Source organism: Aspergillus nomiae (assembly GCF_001204775.2).
Source record: "Aspergillus nomiae NRRL 13137 chromosome Unknown contig00092, whole genome shotgun sequence".
NCBI classification, from domain to species: domain Eukaryota; kingdom Fungi; phylum Ascomycota; class Eurotiomycetes; order Eurotiales; family Aspergillaceae; genus Aspergillus; species Aspergillus nomiae.
The window spans coordinates 50,142-75,985 of record NW_015378147.1 but is presented as its reverse complement, the minus strand read 5'-3'; the positions used below and the strand labels follow the sequence as shown (position 1 = coordinate 75,985).

The following is a 25,844-nucleotide window of genomic DNA, read 5'->3' as shown; positions in this document are numbered from 1 at the left end:
AGCCTGTGGATGTCCTGTTTATTGGAGCCGGGTACCATGAGGGTTAAATAGCTAGGAATAGAAGGGATTGAAATCTCTATTCATCCACTTCCCTCCTGTTTGGGATCATAGTCCTCCGTTTTACCTCGTGGAAAAGTTCCTTAAGGCTATGGTACCCACTTGCCCAAAAAGGAAGTCCGCGTTCGTATCGTAGAAATTATGGGTCTCTGGCCAATGAACGAGCAGAAAGTTAAATAGTTGTTGACCCCATGTGGATCCTATTCAGGGAGCCCTAATGTTTATACTACGTAGTACCTTAATATCCATAGAACAAGGCACTACACCATGAGGATCTACAGTGGCATAGTTCAATCCAGCACGTTGTGTGGATAGTAGATACCATTTAGGCGTGTCGTGGCGAGGTTAAATCACTCGTACGTTCTCGTATCGGTCTTATCTTACTCCGAGGGAAGTGTAGTTTCGGACAGGGGTGAACTGGAAGATTTTCAGGCTTCTCCGGGACCACTGATTGAGGATGTGCCCGGGCCCTTAAGCTACAAACAGAAGTCCATGTTTCTACTAGTGGTTGGTTACGAGGTGGCAACATGGATATGGAGTTCTAGAAAGGGTACTACAGGTGCCATTCAATCTGAATACTATTCTCAACATTCTATCATGTATTTCAAGAATTTTCATATTGTTAATATAGAAAGACTAAACCCAGATTGACTTGGAGTCTAATTTAGTTACAGCTTCTAAGATAGTCAGAGCTCCCTGGAGGAGTATACTCTAAGATAATGTGATTCTGACTCCGAAAGACGTCCAGTGGTGGATCGAACGAAGGCCCTTGCTTCGCAGCAGCCCTAGCATTCCTGGGCCAGGGCCCCAGCTGTATCATCCGAGTCTCGATCGTCATAGGTGTTGTTCCGATTAGAAAGGTGGTGGGATCTGCAGGTCACTGGGGCAGGGGAAAGCCCCCATTGTGTACATAGGCGTAGGGCTCGACTCCTATAGTCACACACGCGCGCGCTAGGTGTTATTGCTCCTGTAGGCACTTCCGATGGAGTGATAAGGCTGTTTGGCGTATCAGCATCATGCTTCCCTATTAGTGGTAAATAAATGCATGGTATCTCGCATTTTGGAGCGTGCATGGCCCTTGAAGAGGCAGATGTGTTTAACAATTGCACTGATAATCAGCAACATAGGCAATCCCAGTACTCTGGTGATCGTAGAATGTGCGCACAAAGTCTAAACAGGGCATATTGCGAGCGACCAGTTGACTTTTCCATATATCAGAAGCTTTATCGCTCATGCATGTTTGACACAAACTGTTCACAGGGCCAAAGCGTTCTAGACTTTGGCTGTCACGCAGTCTATAGGCCATTGCAGGTATTGTTGGTGGTAGACGTCGAGGTTACGGTGAATGCCAGTGAGGATATGTCTAGGCCAATCTTGAAGGAACCAATTCCAGGTGAGCTCATTCAACAAGAGAACGAAATATGAAAATATGACCAATGCCGGCTGGTCCCTCTGCTGAAGTCCAAACATGAAAACATCCGGTAGTCTGTAGAGCCACCCGAAGACGCATGGCCATAGAAGCGCAGTTGTTATGGGCGAACTGGGGCTATAGATAGCATCGTAGCACTGGTCAAGTCGTTCGAATACCGTAAAATAAACTGGATAACGCGGATCCGGTGTACCAAGTTCGGATTCTATAAGATGTCGCAACTGGGCCATCCAGTAGCCATATTCGGAAGCGAGAGTTGAACTTCTGACGAAGCCTGTTGTCTCTGCGTTCGATTCTGACTCGGAACCCAATTCTCCTTCATCACCCTTTAAAACTACATCTGGTGAAAACAGCTTGCTGCTTATCTCCAATACTGTCCTGACACCAATGAATAAGGATAGGAAGCCAGGTTGGCCATCATCTCGGAATGCCATGTACTCGCCTGGTCGCGGCCCCATGGCGAGTGAGCCGATGAAGATGTGCACAGCAGCGGTGTAGATTGCATGGCAATTCTCTTTATTTAGCCGTGGCACAGCAACTGCTACTTCTCGAATTGCAATGTTATAGTGGCGCTCGGCTACCACATTGTAATTATGTCCCTGTATGGCAGACTGCTGCTGCTGCATGATTTCTGGACGCCGTGCCAACTGAAAGCCCGAACAAGCAAGCAGGAGGCGTAGCACGTACGGGAAAGAGAACCCAAGGCGGGTAAGTTGAGAGTGGTAAATTCTCGTTGCACTTTGATAATCTGAAGCGCCATAGTCCGTTGGACTTACGAAGTTATGGAACAGCTCCATATCGACGATGCTAAACTCAAATGGTCGGCATGGCAATGCTGGAAGGATTCGCTCAGATGAGGAAATTTGGAGCAGTTGCGTTACCAAGGACTTGCGAGTTCTATGTGCACGCTTTGGTGGCTTGAAGTTGGATTGATACGACGAAATGAAGGTATGACGCTTAGCTGCCACCTTAGATGCCTTTACTACCGGCTGTGAATTGGCGTTGGAATTCGCTTCCTCGAGCTGATAGTCGCACACAACTGAGTGGCGCAGACAGCCATTGCAGGCTGGCCTCACCTCATCACACTTTGTAGCATAAACCGTCAGTCCGCGGACATAATATTTAGATAATAATTACTGAGAGTGTACCTACTTTGATCCTGCGGCGTTTACAATTACCACATCCAAGACGAGATTTCCGATGTGATCTACGAGAGCCATTGGCAATCGCGTGGAGAGACATGGTATATGTGACCAAGTACCTCTTGGATAAGAGGATATTTATCGATAAATAGGGTTGAAAAGGGAAATAGCTGTCGTGGCTGAGAATCGTCGCCAATACTTCGGAGAAATTCTTGTCGCCTCATTCAGGGGCTCAGTCAGCATTTCTCCCGGTCTAATTGGTCTTGGCTGAGGGATGCCCCATGGCAAGAACCACGGGAAAAGAGATAGACATAATTTCTACCATGTCCTTCGGGAGAGGCTCTCGAACCCTTAACCATGGGAGCACTCCCAGTTAGATATATGCAGGGGAGAAGGCAGCCCTGGGAATACTGGTCCTTCTAGCATTTGCTGCCATAGTATTGCATCCCAGTAGTCATCCACCCCATCACCCACACCGCCTGAGGCGATTTGATCAAATCTAACATCAGTCACCACTCGATCAGGGTGCTGTGTCAGGAAGGCTAATTGTCTTCCTGGTTCGTTCGAATCTGAACCAGAAGAAGCCGAAGGGTAGTTTGTATTCTCGTTAACAACCGTAGAGTGGTGCATCGTTGAGATCGGACATTTTGGCACCCTCTGCTCCGTCCTTCGCAGGTCTTGATGCTTTTCCAGCCATGATATCATGCTTCCTATGACCCTCTTGCTATTCGCCCAGACATCGTTACCACGTGAGAGCTCTCCATGTTTTGCGATAGCCGCCAGCGCGACTCCATGAATTCTTCGCCCCAACCCAGTTGTCATTTCCCACTCGAGGTCGGACAACAAAAGGACCTTTGAAAGTACTAACAACGCATACCAGAGATAGGTGTAGAAGGATAGAGGGAGGTGGATCGCAATTTCTGGTTCGGCCTCAAGGAAGGAGGCAATGAAGCTCTCTGCCGATGAAATGAGGTCGTCAAGCTGGTCCATTTCATCGAGAAGGAACGTGTCATTCCTGTGGTAGACTATTTGCCCAAGAACGAGAACTGGTTTGACTTTTAGTTCAAATACATAAGCGCCTTTTGCTTACCTGCGGTTAGTAAGACACAACAAAACCCACTGCGGTTGAATAATATTGTGCAACCAGGTAACTCACAGGTGTTGCTTCTTTGCTCTCTATCCTCATATTTCATACCTAGAAATAAACCAAATTCGTTGTCAAGTTTCTGGATTCCAGCCTGTAATCTTCCCTCTCCATTTGAGGGTAAATGTGTGGGGCTGTGAAGATTGCCATTGAATACTTCTGCGCTCTTTTGAGCCAGCACTCGTACGTCTATATATCTTTTCAGAAGTTGATCAGATAGAAATTCAGGATTCTTCATCAAGTCATCGCAGCATTGATTAATCCAATTGGTATGTTTCATGAACAACTGCTGTCGAAAAAGCGACGACCTTGTTGCAATGTCAGTGGGTTCGAGTAAACAATAGGGTAAGTCCTTACACCGAGCACAAATAGAAGGTTCCCAGCAGAGCCCTCTTGCCAGCGGCCGAATGGCTCGTACTCAGCTGATGCGCTGTGGGAGGCCTTCCTAAGCTGGCTGCAATGTTCCGCATGGTGAAATTCGGCTCCCGGTCGAGCCCAAGGTCAGCAACCATTATGACGGTTAGTTGAAGGAACAGATACATGTGCGGCAGCATTGACTCCCAGTGATAGTGGTACCACGCTGTATAGACAAGAAGACCTAACAGGAGATCTATGTTCCGTTCGTTATTCATAATGATACGAGTACTGATAGTTCGCTTGACCTCATGGCCCAATTTCTTTTGTAAGGCCGGTGTGTCCTCCGTACTGACAGTCATAATAGTCATGAACAAGAAAGGGTATTCTCGGCGGAGACTGATCGCATTCATTGAGTCTGATATTATGACAAACGGAAACTGTGGCATTTTGACCGTGCGAAACTTATCCAACAGTCGATTACACTGAGCCAAGGTAAGGATGCCAATAGTCAACAAGTCGCCGGGCTCACCCAAGTCAAGGCGCGGAGTGATGGACATTGTGTGTTCAATCGACGAACTATATTGGCGTAGAGTCTGTGGCACTGGCTCATCCCCGGACATGCCTTGTCCACAAGCCCTCTCGTCCTGTGGCTTCAGTCAGACAACGCTGAATGCTCCTACATAGCAAAAGATCTACTTCCCCTTTGCGCTAGCTGATTGCGGAGCTCATTGATCTGGTCTTGAAGCTCATCAATCCGGCTTTTTCTGCCTGGATTGTTTGGCAAAGTACTCGGGAAAGCACAAAGACGCCCCAATCGAGAGCACCGTTGACATTCTTTATCATTGTCCTGTATAGAACATTTGACTTTCAACTCAATACATCGAAGGCATGCATGACGCCTTGAAGATTGCCGTCGATTCATATTGAACAAGGATGAAACTTGTCGAGGAAGGAAAAGCGATCGCAGTTGTCGTTGAGGGTCGTCGGAGAGTCGGAATCGGAACCGGAGTCGGAATCGGGGACACGTGCCAGGCGCGTTGCATGTCAGTCAACATTCCTACAATTAGAGTTAATATACTACTGCTATCACTTAGTATTTGTGTTCAAAGTGATCTTAATGGTAAGTCCCCAGCTAACAGAGACTACGTTAATTGAGCCTGATCACTTCAGGATTCGGCGGAAGCTCGGCTCTAAATATATATCCGTATATCCCTATCAAGGTTTCCTCTATTAATAGGCTCAGAACCTCTGAGACAAGCTGTTGCGCCTCTCCGCAAATTAGAGTTACTAAACTATGTCGGTCCTTATTCCGTGTTTCCTAACACCCATGATACCTCTGCAAAGGACCTAGGACATCTTAGAAGTTGGCTACGTTCTAAAGTAGAGCGACCGGAAGACCAAGCATAAGGGGATTCCACCTTAACAGAAGACTAAAAGCAAAGACAACTCCTGGATACCCTTCTAGAACTATGATCTTGTCGCTGAATACTCTGTAGTAAACCCTGAATTCCTTCAGCCCCTTAACTATCAGGTAGTATCGATTACCTACTGCGTACTTGAATAGGCATTTCTGTCGGTAATATATTTAGAACACTAGCTAAAAGGCACTGAGGTCTCCACAATTGCCAGATCAGCCAACCACATACAAATGGAGCCTGAACCAACGAGTTGGGTGAAAGAGGGAAAAGCTTGGCCAAAAGGAAAGGAAACCCGAACGCCGATCGCAATCATATCGCTAATGAGTGCCCCCGACTGCTGGCGCTCTTTGGTCGGTGATGCCTCATTCCCCCACCAGCCCATTCGAACACCAGTTCAAGATGGGACTCACGTATTGTGGTCCGAAATAAGCCATTCCCGAGTGTTTATCCCTTTATGTGACGTCGCTCACCGATTCTTGACAAAGCATTTCACGCATCGGACAGCGAAGATGTTCAAAAGATGTTCTAGCAGTGTCTTGCCATCTGGCCTTGACGCCTTGATGAAAATGCGCATATGCTTCGCCCTGTGCTACTCCGTAGGTTGATACAACACAAGTAAACAGTAGGAACAAACAGAGCTATTGATCATGGCATTCATGAAGGCAAAAGATACGTTGCATGTTATACAGCCTATGCCTTCTAAGTATCCCAACAGCTCATACGGGATGCGCAATAAGTTCTGTTGGAGAATTCAGACCGAGAGTGATTGAAAGACGGGGTTGCGCATATATGGTGACTATATGCTTCAGTTCGTTCAGATTATCCAGCCGCCACTAAGACGATACGGAGGGTTGCGGATTAATGTTAAGATTCTCCGGCCATCAGGGTGCATGTTTCAGCAAGTGATTTAAACTTTGGATAGGTGCCGATGTTGAGACAATAGGCTAAGTTGATGCACATACGTGGACAAATTCAAGTCCCGGAAATTGCCGGAAAATAGTACGCTCAGATCTTTCTGAAAAAGGATCTAATGAGGTCTCACGGCGTCACGGGTATATCTGAGCGTGCTGGAGCCCTTCATACTGAAGCATCGCAGTTGGTGAGCGGGGTTTGCCCTGAGAGAGGATGCGAGACAAAGAAACATCAAAAAGAAACAAAGAACTGAGAGAAATACGGATGGTGGGTTCTATGCGCCACCAGCTATTCCAACCTCTTGGAGTCCGTAAAGAGAGCTGTAATAATATAAGACTCTATAGTTATTCATGCTACCATGGATGTCTGTCGCTGGCTCGGCATTGTCCGTAAGATGTGCTTCCAGGAGTAGCGCGGGACTAGGCCCTAAGCGAGTCCGACACCCACACCAAGCTGGAAAGCCGTGGTGGCTAAGAAAATGGCTCGAGGAGATTGGCTGTGAGACGGTGGGGTATCGAATCTAGTACTGCGACCTGTTCCTATCCTACTATGGTATAGTTGGTAGTCTACTCCCGACAGAGCTAAGTGCAACAAGCTATGCGCCCAAGTGCCGTTCCTGGCTCCGGAGGTGGGCCTCGGAATGTCACTGAAATCTGACACCTAGGGAATAATTCAGAATTACTCCGTAATGAACAGGCCCACCCAGACTCTATATAAGGATCGACTGCCTCCCCTCCCGAGAGGCTTTCCGACATCCAAGCTACTTACTCACACTCCCTTGCGTCAAGCCTGAAAAGCATAACCTTAAAAGGTATTCTCACAGTCTTTGATTGACGTAGATCATGCCAGGTGACTAATGACCTACAGTCCTTCAAATCACATTTAATCTGCCGGTCAACATGCGTCTCGCCTATCTCATTCTCTCTGTCTTTGTCGCTGCCGTGGCTGCGGTGCCGAACCAATGCACCCCCAACGGTTTGCCATGCGATTCGCAGACTCCTTGCTGCTCGAAGCTCTGCGTCATCAAGGGTGATATCGGCAGCCCCAACGAGAATGGTACCTGCATGTGAGGGTTGGAAAGTTGAAGTGGACTTGGCCTTGTAACAGCTATATACAGTCGAGGCTGAGGAAGGAGGGGCTAGAGGGATGACGGAGTTGCACACTGTTCTTGATTTGTCCAAAAGATACCACAATCACGAAGAAATGTTGAAACCAGCCAATTACCTGATTGCCGAATACGATTCGTAATTTGCTTTTTCGCTTTTTGGGGAGCCGGCTCGTTTCGGGTGTCATTCGACACCATCGTATCGGTTTGCGGTTGTAGAATACCAGTGGAAATCCCTTTTCCAGCACGGCCATGAGGAATGCGCAGATACTTACTTCATCGAGTGCCCACGCTCCATAGGGGGCAGTTTTGATAAGATCGACAAACTCATGGAGGATCCGCCGTTCCGCACAGTCGATCTTTGTCTCGCGATCTGAACGGTCCAGGGCGAGTAGATCGTTTACTCTTTGAGGTTAATGATATGCGACGTCAGATTCTGGGTCCCGGCTGGGGAGGTATTCGAGAACCAAAAGTTGAATTCTCAATTGTTTACAGCAGGAGAGGCGGTTGACGTACAATGTCCAATCTCTTCATGGATGCCCCTGATATCCGGACCAAAATTGGAAATTATTCTTTGGACCCATGACCCCTGAGCTATACCCGATTAGGAAGGCACACCTTTTCAGGCTGTCAGGCAGCCAAGCCCGATCCCTTTCAAGGTTACTTTTCTTGCCTGAGGCATGAAGGCCGTCCTCATTGCTAACCTAAGAATTTGTTTGGATTGTATCCGAAGCTGAAATAATATCACATTGTACAATCCAGATTATTTCCACCAGTACCTCAAGAGTATGCACTCGTGCCGCATTCCACACACATGCTAAACCAGGAACAATACCAGCCTTCTGCTAGTTGGTTCCATACCCAGGTAAACGCTGCTTCTTCAGAGTCGATGTGTCTCCCGCTTCACTACTAGTACCTTGTAGAGCCCTTGAAGGAGGAAATTGGTCCGTGGGGCGTTCCATTATCGAGCTGGCGCCCGTGTCCAGACAGGATATACTGTCACTGCGACCGGGAGGGGGCGTTGGGAGGGTATGGGGGGTCATAGGGGGCTTGTCGAATGACTCGAGGAGGGATGTGATCTTATCAGGCTCTGTGGGCTTCGGACTGGAATGATGAACTGCACCGAATGTCAGGTAGGCTTGGTTTTTGACGACCCCATATGAAACTGATCTCACGGAATACTCACCCTTGTTGGGAGACTCACTGCCTTGGAGTGTCAGAGGTTGATTAGTTGGAGAATGAGCAGAATGCCGGTTGGGAGCAGCGGCATTTCTGTCATTTTTCGCGGTAAGAAAGTCTCTGATTGCCTCCGCCCTGCTCTCCTCGATGTCCTCGCTGCTTATCGAATCGTAAGTCTGCTTCAACCACCTCATCCTTTGAATTTGCCACCTTGTGACAAGCCTGCTTCGAAAGGGTCATTGGGTTTGTGGCATGGCGGTCACTTTATATCCAATCCAGCGCCCGCAGCAGGCTCTCTGCAAAGGTGCTGGATACCGGCCAATCACACACCGTGTCTTAATATGAAACAACTTGCCTCATAGGCTTTAATCTAATTGCACTCCCTAGAAGACCTCCGATCCCTCGAGCCGAACTCATCAATCAGGATTTGAATATATCCCATTTTAGAAAGCGTGTCCACGCTGATTTAAGACAGTGGCGAGCTGAACACCAACTTTGCATGAGCCTATTTTAGCTTGGGATTGGTTAGGGTGTCGGATGGTTAAAGCTGGGAAAGTCGAAAAAGCTGTCAATGGCTATAGAATAATCATCACTAGGTAATTTTTTCTCTCTAGGATACCCTTCTTACTGGCGCAACGATGGAGAATGCAAATCAATTCGCTTGTGGTTGCCCACACCAACGCAATAGTTCTGAGGAGGTGAGAATGACCTTAAACTGTAGATGGCCTCTGTATGAACACCACCCATAGCGAGCATACTCGACGTTATTCTTACTTGTGTACATTTTATCAATATTGAATTCTGTCGCGTGACTGCCCTTTAGAAATTGGGAGCAAATGGAAACCACCAGAGTAACTAACACTAAGCTTGGTGTTCGATTATGGATCTATTCCCACATGGCTGGGTCTCTGCATATAAGACATCGGGCACATGTTTTCCGTCGAAGGCTGTAGCACATTCGATATGTTTCAGTTTTGTTCGCTTATTCTTACAACCGTGATTGGTTTTTACAGAAGCCTTCATGTTCGACAACCGATACACAGGTAGGTTCAAGCGGGACTATACCTGCATTTCAGATTGTGCAGCAAGTGTTCATCTGAATACACACAATGTATGGATATTGTTAGTCCACATCAACCATTTTAACGGTAGGATGTATGGAACGCCATACCGCACTAGGTATTACGGATCTTATAATATGGCACTTCAAATCTCCTATGTCCTAGGTGCGCTAGGCTATGGACCCCGAGTTGTCCGGTGAAACCTAACCAAAGAGAACTCAAGGGAAAGCGTCCATTTCTAGATCCTCAGCTGTACCTGACAGACAGGAGAAGATACATATGATACCCCGGCTCTTACCCAAACTCTTTATGCATATTCTACTTTATGGGTTGATGCCACGGTACCACGTTGTAGCCTCTTTACCCAACTTCAAATTATCCTATGACCATATCATTACAACTCGCCAAGCCACAGTTCAAACCCGTGCAATGGGGGAGTGAAGTGAGACATTCTGTAACGGCGGCTTACTGTACAGACCACTCCAGGACATTCTGAATTGACGATTCAGAATTATGCTGACCTTTTGGTCTTGTGGGATGCAGTGTCCTGGCTGCATCTCTTACACATTCCTTGACTTAACACATACTTATAGATCGTGAGGAGCTTGAAGCCAGCCAGCCATTCTTACCTGTCACGGATCACTCGGCGAGATACCCTTAGCATAGGGGCTTCCTCGGCTCATCCCGGGAAAGTAAGACAGTCGCTGGCGCCAACGCTAAAAAATGAAACATGCTGAGAAGAGTCCCGGTAGCGATTCGGTTATGCATTGATCGCTTGCAGCTACCCTAAAATTATCACAGCATCGACACAGATCCACCTATCACTGAACGAGTAGGCGTAGGCGTTGTCGCGGGGGATCCACTGTTTCGACTCGAATTAGGGTCCAGAACATCAATGGCCCACAGGTATACCGTTCGTCTGGTAATTTTTCGAGAGACATGCCAAGTTAAACGAATGGCTTCTATTGGAGGAAGTCTACACTAGTATACAGCGGAAGGGATAAGCGGAAGGGATAACTTCGCGTTCATTATGCTCTGCTTGAGTCGAAGGTTGGCTTTATATTTGTCTTACTCTCTGGGCTGCAGGATCCTTTACGCAATGCGACCAGCCATTTCACCTGTGTTGTGGGACCAGTAGTAGTAGGCAAGCAAGATGATATCAGCAATAATTTGATAGATGCCTGAACACGTGTAGAACTATAAGCTGCATCTTCTATGCTGATATGATGCAGTGCTGTGACGTTTTCGACTCTTGTCCCGATCATCTTTAAACCCTAGCGAACTATTTCAAAGGTTTACACTGTATCGCTTTAAGTCTCCTCGGAGGTCCCAGGCAACGTCCACCGCTTGAAGAACTTGACAATAATCGGCGTTGCATCCAGATACGTCCCATTGGGATTGTCACTATTCGGCTGCACACTTGGCCAGTCATGTCCCAACCCTTGAATCCGGTAATGGGTAACAATCCCAAGGCCACCACCACTCCCATACTGATACTCCTGTACATTTCCACCGTACAACTCCTTAGTCTTATTGTGGAGCCCGTACCCCAGTCGCTTCGACCATTCACGCACGAAGTGCGGGATAGAAGGGAGACATTTGCCGCGCCGGCCACCGCCACCGTAAGGAATTGTCTTATCCGCCGTACCATGAAATTCAATTATGGGGATCGAGGGGCGACCGGGAGAACACTTGATCGGTACCGTAGCAGGACGGCACTCTTCTTCAGAGACATCCTGATAATAAGCGCCCGCGACTGGAGCAAAGGCAGCAATCCGGGTAGATGCTGTTGGATCACAGGCTAGCAGGTTTGTAAATCCGCCGCCGTTGGATTTGCCTGCTGCGTATACACGAGCAGAATCGACGCAGTACTTTTCCTGCAAGTCGTCAAGCATTTCCATGGTGAATGCTACGTCGTCGACGTCTTTGGAGTGTGGGTCTCCCTGCCATTCTTTCTGTATGCATGTTAGTGCAATAATCCCACTGATAAAGGATAATAGAGCGATAATGACATACGTTCAGCCCCTGCGGATACACAGCAATGGCATCTGGATTCCAATCTTCATTGCTGAATTGCGACAGCTTCTCCTGGCTTTCCGCTGTTTTGCCTCGCCCGTGAAATGAGAATATGAGCGGAATAGGTTTGTTCACATCGTAGCTAGAAGGAATGTGGATTCGATAAAATCGCCGAGTGCCGTCTGATGTGGTAAAATTGACCCCGTAGCTGGATCCGCCAGGGCTCTGGTTTGCGGGTAAGGGTTTTCCGCAACCCGATGAGCTGGCGGTGCTGGCTAGCCCAGCAGCAGCATAGAGAAAAATTGCCGAGAGAAACTTCATTGCGTTTACCGGGGGGGATCATGCGCTTGCTTATCTTCACGGGAGATCAAGGCTTATGTATTCTTCAGTTTTCTGCGGGTGCGCCCTGGCTTATGCAGATCCTTTACCCATTCTGGAAATATGGGCCTGGGAAGACGCAACTAGGAGATCGTGCTTGGCAAATGGTCTCTTCGCATTCACGACAATGAGTGTTGGATTGGCATAGCTCCTGCCGGTTGGGCTCTTTCCTCGTGCCCGTCCAAGATAGCAAGCGATCGCAAGGAAGTGACGGCTCTAAAACAATATCCTTACCAGTCGAAAGAGTACTGAAGGAATTGGAGTCCATAGCCCAAGGCGGCATCGAATATCCAAAAGCCCCTCCATCCGTCCCCTCGAGGGTCCATGTATTCGTGTTAACTCCTTCAGGTATACATCAATGAAAGAGCCTGTAATGCTAAGCAGATAATAGTGGCATTTCCCTTGAGAAAGGGTTAATGAGGACAGTTCACTAGACACTTGGCTCAAAATGAACCAAGGTATGGGAAGTATCACCATCTCGGTACATCTCGGTTCACGGTAGGTGCCTGGCTTATCTTTTAAAGCGGGAGAACATTAATGACGGTTGTCGCTACACGAGCTCTCGAGTCAAAGTTGAATTAAACCAATGGATACGCACAAAGAGCCAGGCCGTACGAAGCACGTATATAAGGGACACTTTCATTCAACAACTATATATTGAACCACGGAGTGATACCGATAGGGCCATCTGGAGCTGTATAACAATCTTCATCGCCCAGGCTTGCGGTGCATCTTCTATGCAGAGCTCATCCCAGTCCTGTCGTCTTCCTCGATAACTTTACTCATACTTAGCTTGCGATTTGCATCATTCAGCGATCTGTGGCATCCTATTCTTTGTATACTCACGATAGTATGGAAACAAAGGACGCTGCCAGCGGTTCTCAGGAAGGGGGACTAGATGACACGCAACGGATAGACAAGAGTATTCTAGAATTATTGCCAGCCGACCTTTTCTGGATGATTGTTGACCTTCTTCCCTTGGCCGATGTGTCTGTATTCAGCAGCGTGAATCACACTTTTTACAGGACATTGCAACCATATCTGTACAAACTTGGTGAGCTCCTTCTGATAATAAAGATCTTGATCCAGCGCCCCACTAAGCATGACTTGCTAAACAGGAAACGCCGAATTTCGGAATAGCCATTCTGTAACGGACACTCATACCTGGCTTGAATTTGCCATAGGTCTTGGACTTGACGACCTCGCTGTGAGGCTACTGGACAATGGTGCCGATCCCCGCATGCAATGCACATGTGAAGGAAACGTACGTTCTGAAAATGCGGTTTTCCTTGCTACTCTGTTTGAACGAATGGAGATCTTCGATAAGATAGATATCACGAAGGGTGATATTTACGGGCCCTACGGTGAGCCAGAAATAACACTGCTTCAGCTCGCCGTGGGGAATGGAAACTTCGCGATGGCGCAAGAGATCCTTGGGCGCGGCCATGGCGTGAACGACCCAATAAATAAAAACTTTACCCCTCTACACTACGCAGCATACATTGGAGAATACGATATTGTGAAACTATTGCTCCAACTGGGGGCGGATGTGCATCGTGTGGGCTTCCGGTTTGTGAGCATTACACCGCTTGGATGTGCATTAGCAGCGAATATTCGGTACCCTCATCGTGAACGAGAGAAGATCATCAAGCTATTACTAGAGCGAGGTGCAAGTGTGGAAGGTGACCCTGGGCCCAGGCATCTTAATGTCGCCGCTGCCCAGGGGTATATACCTGGAGTTGAGCTGCTGATCCATCATGGTGCTATAGTGAACGGCGACCGGTATGAAAACACTACAACTCTACTCCACTTTGAAGTGAGCCTCGGTCACTTGGAATGCGTCAACGCCTTGCTTGAAGCTGGTGTTTCAGTCAACGCTAAGACCGAGCAAGACAACACACCACTTCACTACTCAGCTGGCCCCTGCGTTGAGTATTATCCTCAGTGGTGGGTTCACGAGGGGTTCCTTCATTACCCACGGTTTGAGAAAACCGCAAACTGCATGGAAACTTTACTTAAAGCAGGGGCTTCAGTGGATGTACAAAGCCATAACCGCGAAACGCCACTCCACAGGGCAGCTCGACATGGATGGGTAGCATGTGTCGAGGCTTTAATCAATGCCGGGGCTGCACTCGATCCGAAAGACGCGGACAATATGACATCACTCCATAAAGCAGTGACATGGTCCCACATTGATTGCGTGAGAATGTTAGTTGAGCGGGGAGCTTCGGTTGGCCTATTGGCGGATGGCCGGAGGTTGATCGACCTAACGACACCAACACAGGAAGGATTGGAAATACGCGTGTTTCTCGAACTTCTCACAGCTCCCGCAATTGATGAAGTAGAAGGAACTGAGATCCCATCGCCTCACCATGAACTGACTGACGGTTCTGATGAAGAGACTGAGGACGTGTTCGACTTGGGAACCAATCCTAGTGAAGAACAGCCCGGCAGTTAGATGCATCTCAAGGAATGAAATGCCTTCCAATGGTATCTTGAACACGGTTTAGTAGTTCTCGAAATAGAATTTGCCCTTGAAGAATAGGACGACAATAGCCCAAGGCTCCATGGTGTAGTAATTGTGCGAAAGCTTTAGATTGTAGCCCAGGAGGGCTCTAAGCCTACAACCCATATAAGGATAGATTCAGTCAGATAGCGCTCCTCGTACCCTACGACTGACTTGGCGATTGTTTCTTTTCAGCCGTGCTTGGAAAGGAATAATAGTGCTAATAGGTTCCAAGCGGCCAATGTGGAGCACCTTGATTTCAAACATTGTGTGTAAAGCTATACGGACGCAAGAGCGATTTCATGTACACTTATACCAGAGATGTGAATAACTCTTGGCATTTTCTTTCATTCAGGCTTTTCTTATAGTTTTAGGATCGTTTCTGATGTGTTTATAGTACTATTCTGTGAGCGTTACTGGTATATACCTACCAAGCTCGTTTAAGACGCCCTGTAAGCTATGTTATGATATTATGCGGCCAAGAAACACACATTATACTGTATAGTAAACTCACAACCTTTCACCCCAGAAAAATGAATTAAGATAATATCTCCCGATGTGCTCGCATTCCTAGTTTACGTTCACCTACCCTCTTGTCACTTAAGTTGAGCGGTGATGAAAAGCGGACAAGTTACTCGTCCATCCAGACTCCATTGTAGCCTCTACTCTCTCTGGTGAATAAATTTGACTGAACAGCCAATCTGTTCTAAATATGTGTATGATCAAAAGTGATTTATTGAAGAATATATCTAGGTAGAGCAAGTAATGTGTCATACAATGGGATCTTATGAGGCCGGGCGGGGATGTTCGGGCGAAATTCATGTATCATCTACCCACCGGATATCATCGGCGAAGCGGTACCTTCCCCGCAGCCCTAGTAACAAGTCTGTCCGAGTCGAGTGTATAGCCAATGCTTATTACGAGATCCTTCGCAGAGGACAATCTCATAAGGCAAAACCTGTAATAGTCCGTTTTATGCCTTGATCTTCGGCTTCCGAACCATACAATACAGCTACAAAATTAGCATAACCCACAAGCAAAACAGACCAACTCACCTTGCAAGCATCCTTTCCATCCACGCAATCAATCTCCGTGACTAAGTTAAAGCCCAATTTCTCGTAAATAATGATATTCGGAACTCCCTTTGAGCTCTCTAAATAACATGGCATGCCATCACGATCCGCCTGCTGCGTGACAACCTCCACCAGCTTCCGGCCCAGCCCCATCCCGCGCATTTCCGAGCTCACAGCCAAGACATTACAGAAGTAATACCCGCGCGGGTCGGTCCAGACTACGTCGTGGGTTTTCCGCTGCATCTCCTTCCACATGTTGTACCGGTACAGGTTGAGGCCACCTCGTCCGCCGAAGCGGACGTTGAAGAAGAACTGGCGGAAGGAGAGGAGCCAGTCCTGGGCCCAGACGGACCAAGGGACGGGCTTGGAGGCCGGCTGGGGAGAGAACCACCAGCTGACGCCGACGACCGAGCGAGGGTGCTTGTCGCTGATAGGGACCTTGGCGACGTACATCGGGGTGTTGCAGTTCAGGCCATATTGAAAGTGGGCGGCGAGGGAGGCGGCGTTCCGGTGGATATTGTACTATTCATCATCATGCGTTTAGGATCTATACAGCCTTTTTCTGTTTTTTCTCTTTTTTTTCCTTCTCTCTATGGATAGGCTTCAGACAGCCATATATAGATCGATAATTCGAGACTTACTTCTGAAGAATCGAATAACCAGTGGAAATACGGATCCTCGGCAAACGCCGTCTGGACGCATTCTACGGCCTCAGGAATGTCCTGTTTGGTCATGGGGACGATCTGGAGCGCCATATTGAAAGTCTTGGTCTCCGTTCTAGCAGCTGATATTCAATTTTTACTGTGTCTGCGAATGGGCTGGGATAACGCAATGGTATAAGAGTGCGAATGGCGGCGAAGGGGGAACAAGGATAACGCCATCTAAGGTCGACGAGCCTCGCAGAAGAGAAGGACGGACTGTACGACAATAGGAGGACGGATACGAGCCGGAGAGGAGATGCAATACAGATGAGCAGCTCTTGTGGCGGATTTGAGACTTTTGGATTTTCTATCCCTTCAGTGCTGAGCATGAGCAGTCGTCTTATAAGGTCTATCTATCACACAGCCTTTAGCCCTTCCTGGCAGTTCGACGCGGATGCTTGGATTGTACATACAAATGCCACCCTGACCAATCAACGCCTTCGGTGATGATCACCTGGCCAAGCCGCTAGGCGAGATTAGGCAGGTTCTGCCGTTATCTGCCGTCAGCTGACCTCTTATCATGCACCTGATGGCTGCCTCAGGCCGATTTACGATGGGTCGACGGGGCTGAACGTCATCAACCCTGTGCCAGGGCGGTACTCTGAGGGTCTCGCATCATGAGCACAAACACCGCCTGGCCGGTGCCACCGTACTCTGCATAGTCAATCACAAGCCTCTCCATTTCGTGCCACCCGTACTTGCGGTAGAGCGGGTATCCCTCGATGGTGGCCTCAAGATAGATGCGCGCGTTGCGGGCATCAGCTTGTTGAGTCCCCCACCGTAGCAGTTTGCTGCCGATCCCCTTGCCTTGGTATTCGGGTGAAATGGCTAGAATATCCAGGACTATCGTTTCGGGCGACATTAGTAAAGACCGTGACAGACAAGCTTCACGTAATGTGGGGAATGTCTCCAAACAGCCAAGACAGGGAATTGAAACACAAGGCGACAAATTGCAGAAACCCACGTACCCATGTCATCTTTTTTAACGTTAACAGCCCTTTTCTCTTTGATCCGCTTGAAAGCGGCTTCCCAGACATCTTCCCTCATTTCCTTTGGTCTTAGGCTTGCTGCATTCGCCACCATCGCTCTGCCCTCCTCGGATAACTCGACTTTATTTTCCTCCCAGGGAACTGTCCAGCGGGCATACCCCACTATCCGATCAACGCTGGTATCCACCGCGGAGAAAACATGGATATCAGGGGACTCCATCTTCTCGAGACAACGAGCCTGTTTCATCGGTATACAGATCTCGGGCTCGATCCCCGGCAGAGCATTTAGCCACATTTGTTGATGTCTGAAACTGGCTATATTGATAGCGCCAAGGGCGGCTGCCTCAGACTCAGTGGCGTAGTGGATGTCAATATTGTTCGTCATATTGGATCGATTCAACTGTACCATAAATTGGCTTAGTGAGAGATCACTGCATGTTTACGTTAGGGGCCGAAGGGCTGTTGATAAGAAGGGCGCCAAGGGGACCGGGCACCCGTTTAAGTAATAAATGAACCTCGGCCGTTAGTCACTCACGATAATTTAGCCGGTTCGCTAATAGAGGACAGAGAAATCACTCACTGTCTGAGCGTTACATCGTGTTGTTAGACTATCATTGTCAGTCGGTTTACCATCACGTGTGTTGTAGGCCCTAATGAACATGCCATATTAAATGAAAACCAATGTCGCTTGTAAATTTCCAATATTATCCATCGCAATCGTAGTCTATATACAGCAATCAACAGTCTTTTAAAGACTAGGCCCACTTGCCCAGCACGCCCATCAGGACCATACCGGCTATCAGGGACACTCCTCCCACCAACACTCTTGGCAAGGGCGCATCCAGCAACTCGCCTCCTTCAATCACCCAGTCTCTCGCCCACATATCCACAACACCCACCCACACCAGAATACCAGCCGACAAAGCGTCCAATGTTCCCAGTGCGATCAGAGTGCTTCGCGCGTTGCCATTGAACGAGTGCAACACTCCCATTCCGATCGCCATTCCGATCGGCGTAATCAGCGCAAAGGTCCCTGCCATCACGGCTTTACTGGGGAAGATGCGACCCGGAAGCATCGCAATCCGTGCTCCGAGCGCCAGACCTCGAAGAACTGGTGGAACACAATGACCACCAGCAAGGTTTTGTAAAAGGAGTCGCCCGCGACTACCAGCGTCAAGCCGATCAGGATACTGTGGAAGATCACACCCGCTTCCATGACCAGTACTGACAGTTTCGTGTTAGCACCATCACCGCCGTGGCTGTGGCTTAGTTGGGTGAGCTGCATCGTCCGTGGTGCTGTGTTTTCCTTTGGATTTGCGGACTCATTGTTCGATGGTGTGTCCTCGCAGCATTCCGAGGCTGATTTATGTCCACGGGCTGCGATGAAACGATGGCCGATGAACTCGGTGAGGAAGGAAAGGAAGATACCGGCCATCACGACGGCAGATGTGGTGGCTTCGTAGTCGAGCTCGCCGAGACATTCGTTCGTGAACATAAGGTTGGCATGGGTGTATAGCTAAACACGATTAGCAGGGTTCAGGAAGCTCCAAGAATGCCAGCCTCACATGAACAAAGGCGGTGGATAGGATCACACCAGTACCAAATTGCTTGATAACAGTTGAGGCCATAGTATTGATCGTGGGAAAGGGAAGTTTGACCAGCAACATGGGAAGGAAGACACCAAGGGCACTTGTGACAAGTACCACGAACAATGTTCCAATCCGCAGTGGCATATCATAGTCGCGACTCTGGACACCGCAGGATTTCTCGCTCGACCCTTCCGACTCGCCTGCACCGACGCAATGCCTAGTTACGTTAGCGACTGTTGTTATGCTCATGTCTTATGTCTTTGTGAAAAACATACTCAACACCAGCATGGAAATGACAGTTTAGTTCGCCGCTCGACTCGCTGCTAGACTCGCTGCTACTGTCGCTTTCGCCTCCGGTCTCGCCCTCTTCCAGAATCTGGACATCGTTTCCGTCTGCGTCCAAGCAGTACCTATGGCGGGGTGAGATACAGTCAAATCCGGTCTCGGGGGGTATACTCACTGTGAGCTACCGTGGGAATGGCAACCGGTATACTGTGCGGGCAGCTCCCCAGTTGGGGTCGCGGTCAACGATACCTGCACCTCATTTCCTTCGCCATTTATGCAGTAGACGTCGTCACCATGGTTATGACACCCCGTCACTGCAGATGACTGTGCCGATGAAGTTGCAGTAGCAGACACAGACGTGGCCGTCGCCTGTGCATGTGTGGTGATGGGGGTCTCTTCGCCATCAGCCCCATAGCAGTACTCCACGCTGCCATGTGTGTGACATCCCGAGTAGGACTGTGCATGCACCACGCTGCTGCAAGAGACGCCACAAACAACCCCCGAAGCATACTGACCATGATCTCTGTATCACAATTTCAATGTCAACTGAAGAGAGGATAATGAGCCGAGAAATCAGTTCTTGATCAACTACTATTTATCCCGCTGTTCTCACAAGGTATCACCCTATGCAATGACTCGCTTAGCAGGCAGTAATTTCGACTACTTGGAAAACCGCGCCAAAGTCGGATTTCTCCGACATGACGGCGTGCTACTAATATTGCCTTCTGACAGAGATTTCCCCTTCCGCCGAGAAACCTCGCGGACTAACCCCCAAGGTATCTGTGCCAAGCACGACTGTCTCCTCCGCCAAGAAGGTTCCAATGATTATACCCGCCTTTATATTGAATCATATTGGACAATCCGAGACAAGACCGTCGACAATGAAGACGGCTTATTTCCCCCAAGGTCCTCTACCAAGACCTTGGCATGGGCCGCCATTTCCATGCCCACGATGTCTTGGCATCATGGTTCATGCTGATATCCGACCACGACATGTTGTATGTGCAGGTGTTAGTAAACACGTGGGATGTTGGATTGTGTGCATGTCAGGAGATGCTTTGCCAGCTTTCTGCTACCACTCCCTAGAGACATCTTCCATCGTACGATACTTTGCTGTAATTCCAGGCATGATTCCATGATCACAATACAAAGCCTTCACCACCTATAGTGATCATTCAGAATGATATCAAGCTCAGCCGCAAGGTACTGCTTGGCAGAAGATATGGAAATTATGATATTCCTGTGTGATCGCTTCCAGATGTACCGAAAACTCTGAATACGATCCGTCAAAGTACTTGGCAACAGCCACGACAAGAAGAGACAAGCACTCCGGATACAGAAACCACAGTATAAAACCCCATCTATAACCCTGGCCATGTAGATCCATAGACTCCAAAAGCTCCCCAAGTATCTATACCGCCCTAGCCAAAATGGTAGCCCTCATCCCCTTCCTCCTCTTATCCACCGTTGCGGCCATTCCGGCCCCCATCACTCTCACCACTCGCGAGCAAAGCACCCCCCATGCCCCATCGCCCTGGGATGCCGGTGCAATGACCCAGTACCCAATCCACCAAAGCTGCAACGCGACCCAGCGTCGACAGATCGAAGCCGGCCTCAACGAAACCATCGCTCTGGTTGACCACGCAAAAGCCCACATCCTTCGCTGGGGCAACGAAAGCACTATCTACCGCAAATACTTCGGTAACAGACCCTCCTTCGAAGCCATCGGTGCCTACGACATCGTCAGCAACGGCGACAAAGGCAGTGTGCTATTCCGATGTGACAACCCAGATGGCAACTGTGATAATGAAGGTTCGTACTCCCTCCCTCCCAGTCCACCAAACAGGTCTAAGTCCCATCCACTATACTAACACGAGGAATCAAACAGGCTGGGCAGGCCACTGGCGCGGCGAAAACGGCACCGCAGAAACCGTCATCTGCGATCTAAGCTACTCGACCCGCCGCTCGCTGACCTCCATGTGCGCCCTCGGATACACGATTTCCGGGTCCGAGACGAACACCTTCTGGGCGGCGGATCTGCTGCACAGACTCTTCCATATGCCTCCTATTGGACAGAACTGGGTTGAACATTTTGCTGATGGGTATGGAGAGGTCATTGAGCTTGCGGCTGGGAACGAGAGTACCTCCACTCGGGACTCGGAGACACTGCAGTATTTTGCGCTTGAGGCTTATGCGTATGATATTGCTGCGCCGGGGGTTGGGTGTGTGGGTGAGTATGAGGAGAGTGAAGAGGCTGCGGATGATTTGCCTGAGGTGAGTTTTATGATTCTCTTGCTTGTTGGGGGTGTTAGCTGATGTGCCGTAGAATTGCCATACCCATGAGGGTGGTGAGGTGCATTGCACTTAGGTATGGTGGCTGTAGACTCAGATGTTGTGCTCTTAGAGTATTGAGCATGATGCGCATGAATTAGATGCGTCCGACACAAAAGGGTAATGGTTGTATGAAGGATGTTAATATTTGTTACCATGTATATTCACTAAGTCATTCTTTACGAGTTATGAGTCCGAAAGGTTTTCAAATAGAATATGCTGCTTTCCGATGCCAGTACGAAGCTACCATGAACTGATCCTTATATGCATGAGACAAAGGTATTAATCTGTATACACTGTTACATCCTTTTGGCCTCTGTCACAATTAGCATGGAAACTCTTTCATAGTTGGCTCACTGAACACATATTGCTTAAAGATCTGCCTTGTTCCTCCACGTATTGCCCCCTGTTACTTTGTCCACAGCTTCCGATACCCTTCTCAGGTCCTTCGCGGCAGCATGAAATTCGAATGTCTGTTATACTATACAGGTATCCGATTAATCGTCCGGCGAACACACCACAACATGTAATCGTGCATCTGAGTTTGCCGTCAGCCTGAAATCCCGTCAAAAATCTAATAACATTCAAACTCGGTATACCTACCTTGGCGATGGGCCACAAAAAGCAACACCACATAACTTGGCCGATTGTCACCTTAGCCAATTCCTTTCTGGAACAGTTGTACCTTCTAACGGTCCACAGCCTTCTTCCCTTCCTAGTGATTAGGCAGCGACGGCGCTGGAAGCAATTATCGTAATCCACGTCTCATTGTCACTACAGGGGTGACCCCGTTTCGCAGATGCATCTATACCGATTTGTTGCTCCGTCATTCCACCTAATGGGAAAAGTCGGAGAGGCAGGCAAAACCGACAGGGGAATGCATTTCGCTATCAACATTTCCGGGGTCCTGGCAGTGCTGGTCCGCTTACTCCTGTTGTTCCCCTTTCGAACTCGTCCTCTTGACTACCTAATGGGTCAGTGTGTACATAGAGCGTTTTAAAATAGATGAGGAAGAGGTATAACCAGATAATGCTAAGCTTTTCTGGACAGTCACGCCTTCGAGGCCAAATTGACGACAATCCGGGGGCGGGCCGAGGAAAGGAATGAAAGCAACCTTCCCTACGCAGCCCTTGGCGGGCACTGCCCAGTTTTCGTGTACTAATGCAGCTAATAGAAAATGAAAGACATCGGTTGACACTAACATGTACATCCCGGATGCTCATGCTCCACACAGACCACAGACGGCGATGTGGGTGGACCTCTACTTCGGAAGTCCTCGAGATGGTAAAGACAACTGCATCTGGATTATTTGGGATACACTTCAAATGTTTATGTCATTTCCCTCTCCTTTTGCTCCGGTATTACTGGTAAGGGACGAGCTTGGCAGACTTTTCAAGGCGCTAGTTTTCGGGCTTCGATTTGTGATCACTATTGCATCAACCCCTACCACATAGTCTATAAGATCGGCATTAATGTTCGCGCCAGAATGGTATTGGAAGGCAAGCCGAGCTTTGGGCTTGTAAGTACCTAAAGACTACATGCCTTTTACCCGAGTACAGTCTATTGTAGCGTCAAGATGTATGTGCTCGCTGGTGTCGTGGTCCAAGCATATTGTTCCATTCGTGGGACTTGTAACCCTCAGTAGATGTATGCGCCTGTTGCATTCCGTCACAGACATGGCGGCAAAGCTTCGCAGACTACGAAATTTCAAGTTCGCTCGATAGTACCATGGCAGGTCCTGACGGCGGGGTGAGTAAGTACCCCTTGCAACCATCATAGTTGTCGGTTTCTCTGCTAATAGGTCTGGGTCGTCGTATAGTACTTCAAGGCTATATCCACTGGAAATGGCACCACGATCTCATAGGCAGGTATGGCTTCGTTCTGACTGACATGTGTGCCAATTCTCGACAAATGCTGCCATGGTTTGAATTCATCCTTGTCAGAGTGTAGACGGCCTTGGGGCTATCATTGGTTACTCTCCTCTCAATGGTACCATACGGACAGGGAGGTGCATAGTCTTCTCTCAGAAGGACAAGGTTCCCCCAATTCATTCAAGGATACCTTTCTGTCCGACATACCACCGTCACCAGAATCGAATCTTCCCTCCCCCACCTACGCTATTGAGCATCATGCCACAAATGTGGACAGAGAAGACCAGACGAAAAGATATAAAAGGACATCCATCTCCCCCAAGAATTCCAGCAAACAAGAAAGCTTTCTCATCCTCAATACTTCTCTCTTCAAGCCCCCGAATCCAATAAATCCACGAGACTTACTATCTCCTTCCTCATTCCACAAAATGAAATTTCTCACCAGTATCCTCGCTCTCGCAGCCATTGCCGGAGTATCCGCCATGCCCACCTCCAACAGCGTCACCACAAACACAGTCACCAGTGGCGAGTTCACTTACAATGGCGAAGGAGTCGTAGGTCCACTTTCTCTAGGAATGAATACAAGCCCCAATCTAAGTTGACATTCTCAGGACTTCTCCCTTCAGTGCAGCGGCGGCATTAACCCGCCCCATGCAGACTGCGAGCCTGGGAAATGCCAATGCCGAGGGGACTATGGTTGCTGGTCATGCAAAGGGGGGCGCATGCAGTGCCAGCCGGGACCGGGCTCTGGAACTTGCTGGACCTGATTTGGGGGGTTATATCTCGCTAGATGTGCATGTCTCTACGGTTATTATTTATGTTTGTGGATGTGGGAGAAGGACAAATGGGGGGGATGTTAAGCAATGCTTTTCTACGAACTGTCACTCCAGAAGAATGCGAGATTTTGGCTTTGTCTTGTTGAAAGGTGCATGTAGCGTAGTACATGGTTGTATGGGGTAAGAGTTATGCATACTTGATCCTATTTTGCTAATAAGAGAAAGGTTCTAATGGTAATGATGTAATCTGGGATTAATCAATCAAACGCAAGGGGAATGAACGGAGGCAGAGGGGCTGCAGACACAGGTGGTAGAGAACAGTTAATAGATACTGGGTCTAGGTTATGAGAATACTCGAATCAGTATAGACGATCTGACCTATAATAGAACTCTCAAGGAAAGTCCGAAGTAGTATTCACTTTAATGGAAAAATGTGTCGTTTTTGATTACAGAATACTAAGGTCCGATCATCCAGGTGTTGTATAGTACTCTTTTATGCTTAGTAAATGGCAAGAGGCATATCACTCTTCATTTAATACCCACTAAACGTCCATAGCTGATCTCAATGTAGTCAATATCTCTGGATTGTGAAGAACGCATTGAACCCCCTTCAAGTGACAATGGATACAACCCCCCTGATAAACGGTCTTTATTTCTTTGCCGTATGCAGGCCTGCTTGGTGTAACAGCCAAATTTGTAGCAGAACAGATCAACTTTGCTTCGTAAGTATATCATCCAGGTCGTAGGTCACCAACCAATCGCCGGCAGGCTCATGCTCCGGCAGTTTAAGCTCAGGGTTGTGCCTGTTCATTCCCCTCGCAAACAGTACTCTGGCATAAAGGGGGTCAAACACGAATGTCGTTTCGCCGGTCACAGAGTTTTTGATTTCCGCCGTAGCCAAAATCTCGTCTATGGCGACATACTCCTCCGGATTCGGTACAGTTGCCTTCTCGATTTGTTTTTTGATATGTTTTGCAGTCTCGACATCGAAGCGGGTGTCGATGAAGTATAGCCTGTTTGGACCGGCCGCTGCGACGTATGCAGTATCTGGTGCCACAACCTGAAGGCCATATCCGGTGTCGATAACCTTTGGTACGTAGCTGCCCCGATATTCCTCTTGGAAGGTTGGCGAGCCCTCGCATGGTCGGAATGGGTTCAGGAGCATTGTGATTAATAGTAGAAAAAGTATCATACTATAGGGGGATAAGTTGACTATGTATCCTGCTTTATCTTTTGATGTGCGCCTCTGCGCGTGTTGCTTCTCTTAAATAACCTGTTGAGGACTTAGAGGCTAGCGGCATATATGATAGAGAATTAATGGCGGTTTACCACGCGCTAAAAGTTAGGATCAATTTGACCTTCGAGAATATGAGTAACTATTGGCTACAGCATTGCTATCTCTGCAGACCCTTGCATACAGAGCCTTGCTGGCTGGCCTCGCGATTGGCCACCGCATTGCTATCACAAAGCAACCGTTGCTTGTCAATGTTGCTGCCTGTCACGGTGCTAGTGGTAGTTCGTGCTC

The 25,844-nt window shown here is 48.4% G+C and overlaps 8 protein-coding genes across 8 annotated transcripts; 3 read left to right on the top strand and 5 right to left on the bottom strand.

The window, feature by feature from the left end:
- Positions 1–1,329: 1,329 nt before the first annotated feature.
- Positions 1,330–4,686, bottom strand: ANOM_005303 (Zn(II)2Cys6 transcription factor domain-containing protein; the record flags this gene model as incomplete). The annotated part of the gene is made up of 5 exons (XM_015550560.1): positions 1,330–2,571; positions 2,639–2,749; positions 3,040–3,713; positions 3,785–4,080; positions 4,130–4,686. 5 exons carry the CDS (start codon positions 4,684–4,686, stop codon positions 1,330–1,332), a joined length of 2,880 nt encoding a protein of 959 aa, XP_015408035.1.
- Positions 4,687–7,358: 2,672 nt separating this feature from the next.
- On the top strand, positions 7,359–7,941 carry ANOM_005302 (uncharacterized protein; the record flags this gene model as incomplete). Its single annotated transcript, XM_015550559.1, has 2 exons — positions 7,359–7,515; positions 7,784–7,941. The coding sequence occupies 2 exons, from the start codon at positions 7,359–7,361 to the stop codon at positions 7,939–7,941; spliced, it is 315 nt and encodes a 104-aa protein (XP_015408036.1).
- A 3,173-nt stretch (positions 7,942–11,114) lies between these two features.
- Positions 11,115–12,141, bottom strand: ANOM_005301 (alpha/beta hydrolase family esterase; the record flags this gene model as incomplete). Its single annotated transcript, XM_015550558.1, has 2 exons — positions 11,115–11,759; positions 11,821–12,141. 2 exons carry the CDS (start codon positions 12,139–12,141, stop codon positions 11,115–11,117), a joined length of 966 nt encoding a protein of 321 aa, XP_015408037.1.
- A 3,507-nt stretch (positions 12,142–15,648) lies between these two features.
- ANOM_005300 (uncharacterized protein) lies at positions 15,649–17,852 on the bottom strand (the record flags this gene model as incomplete). Its single annotated transcript, XM_015550557.1, has 4 exons — positions 15,649–16,299; positions 16,419–16,561; positions 17,061–17,321; positions 17,447–17,852. The coding sequence occupies 4 exons, from the start codon at positions 17,850–17,852 to the stop codon at positions 15,649–15,651; spliced, it is 1,461 nt and encodes a 486-aa protein (XP_015408038.1).
- Positions 17,853–18,222: 370 nt separating this feature from the next.
- Positions 18,223–19,859, bottom strand: zrfC (putative ZIP Zinc transporter; the record flags this gene model as incomplete). Its single annotated transcript, XM_015550556.1, has 6 exons — positions 18,223–18,631; positions 18,697–18,983; positions 19,033–19,273; positions 19,332–19,466; positions 19,517–19,797; positions 19,857–19,859. 6 exons carry the CDS (start codon positions 19,857–19,859, stop codon positions 18,223–18,225), a joined length of 1,356 nt encoding a protein of 451 aa, XP_015408010.1.
- Positions 19,860–20,771: 912 nt separating this feature from the next.
- On the top strand, positions 20,772–21,657 carry aspf2 (major allergen Asp F2; the record flags this gene model as incomplete). The annotated part of the gene is made up of 2 exons (XM_015550555.1): positions 20,772–21,153; positions 21,230–21,657. 2 exons carry the CDS (start codon positions 20,772–20,774, stop codon positions 21,655–21,657), a joined length of 810 nt encoding a protein of 269 aa, XP_015408011.1.
- A 2,314-nt stretch (positions 21,658–23,971) lies between these two features.
- Positions 23,972–24,362, top strand: ANOM_005297 (uncharacterized protein; the record flags this gene model as incomplete). The annotated part of the gene is made up of 2 exons (XM_015550554.1): positions 23,972–24,101; positions 24,142–24,362. Coding segments are annotated over 2 exons (351 nt in total), but the record flags the coding sequence as incomplete, so codon positions are not given.
- Positions 24,363–25,028: 666 nt separating this feature from the next.
- Positions 25,029–25,484, bottom strand: ANOM_005296 (uncharacterized protein; the record flags this gene model as incomplete). The annotated part of the gene is made up of 1 exon (XM_015550553.1): positions 25,029–25,484. The coding sequence occupies one exon, from the start codon at positions 25,482–25,484 to the stop codon at positions 25,029–25,031; it is 456 nt and encodes a 151-aa protein (XP_015408029.1).
- Between the last annotated feature and the right edge of the window lie 360 nt (positions 25,485–25,844).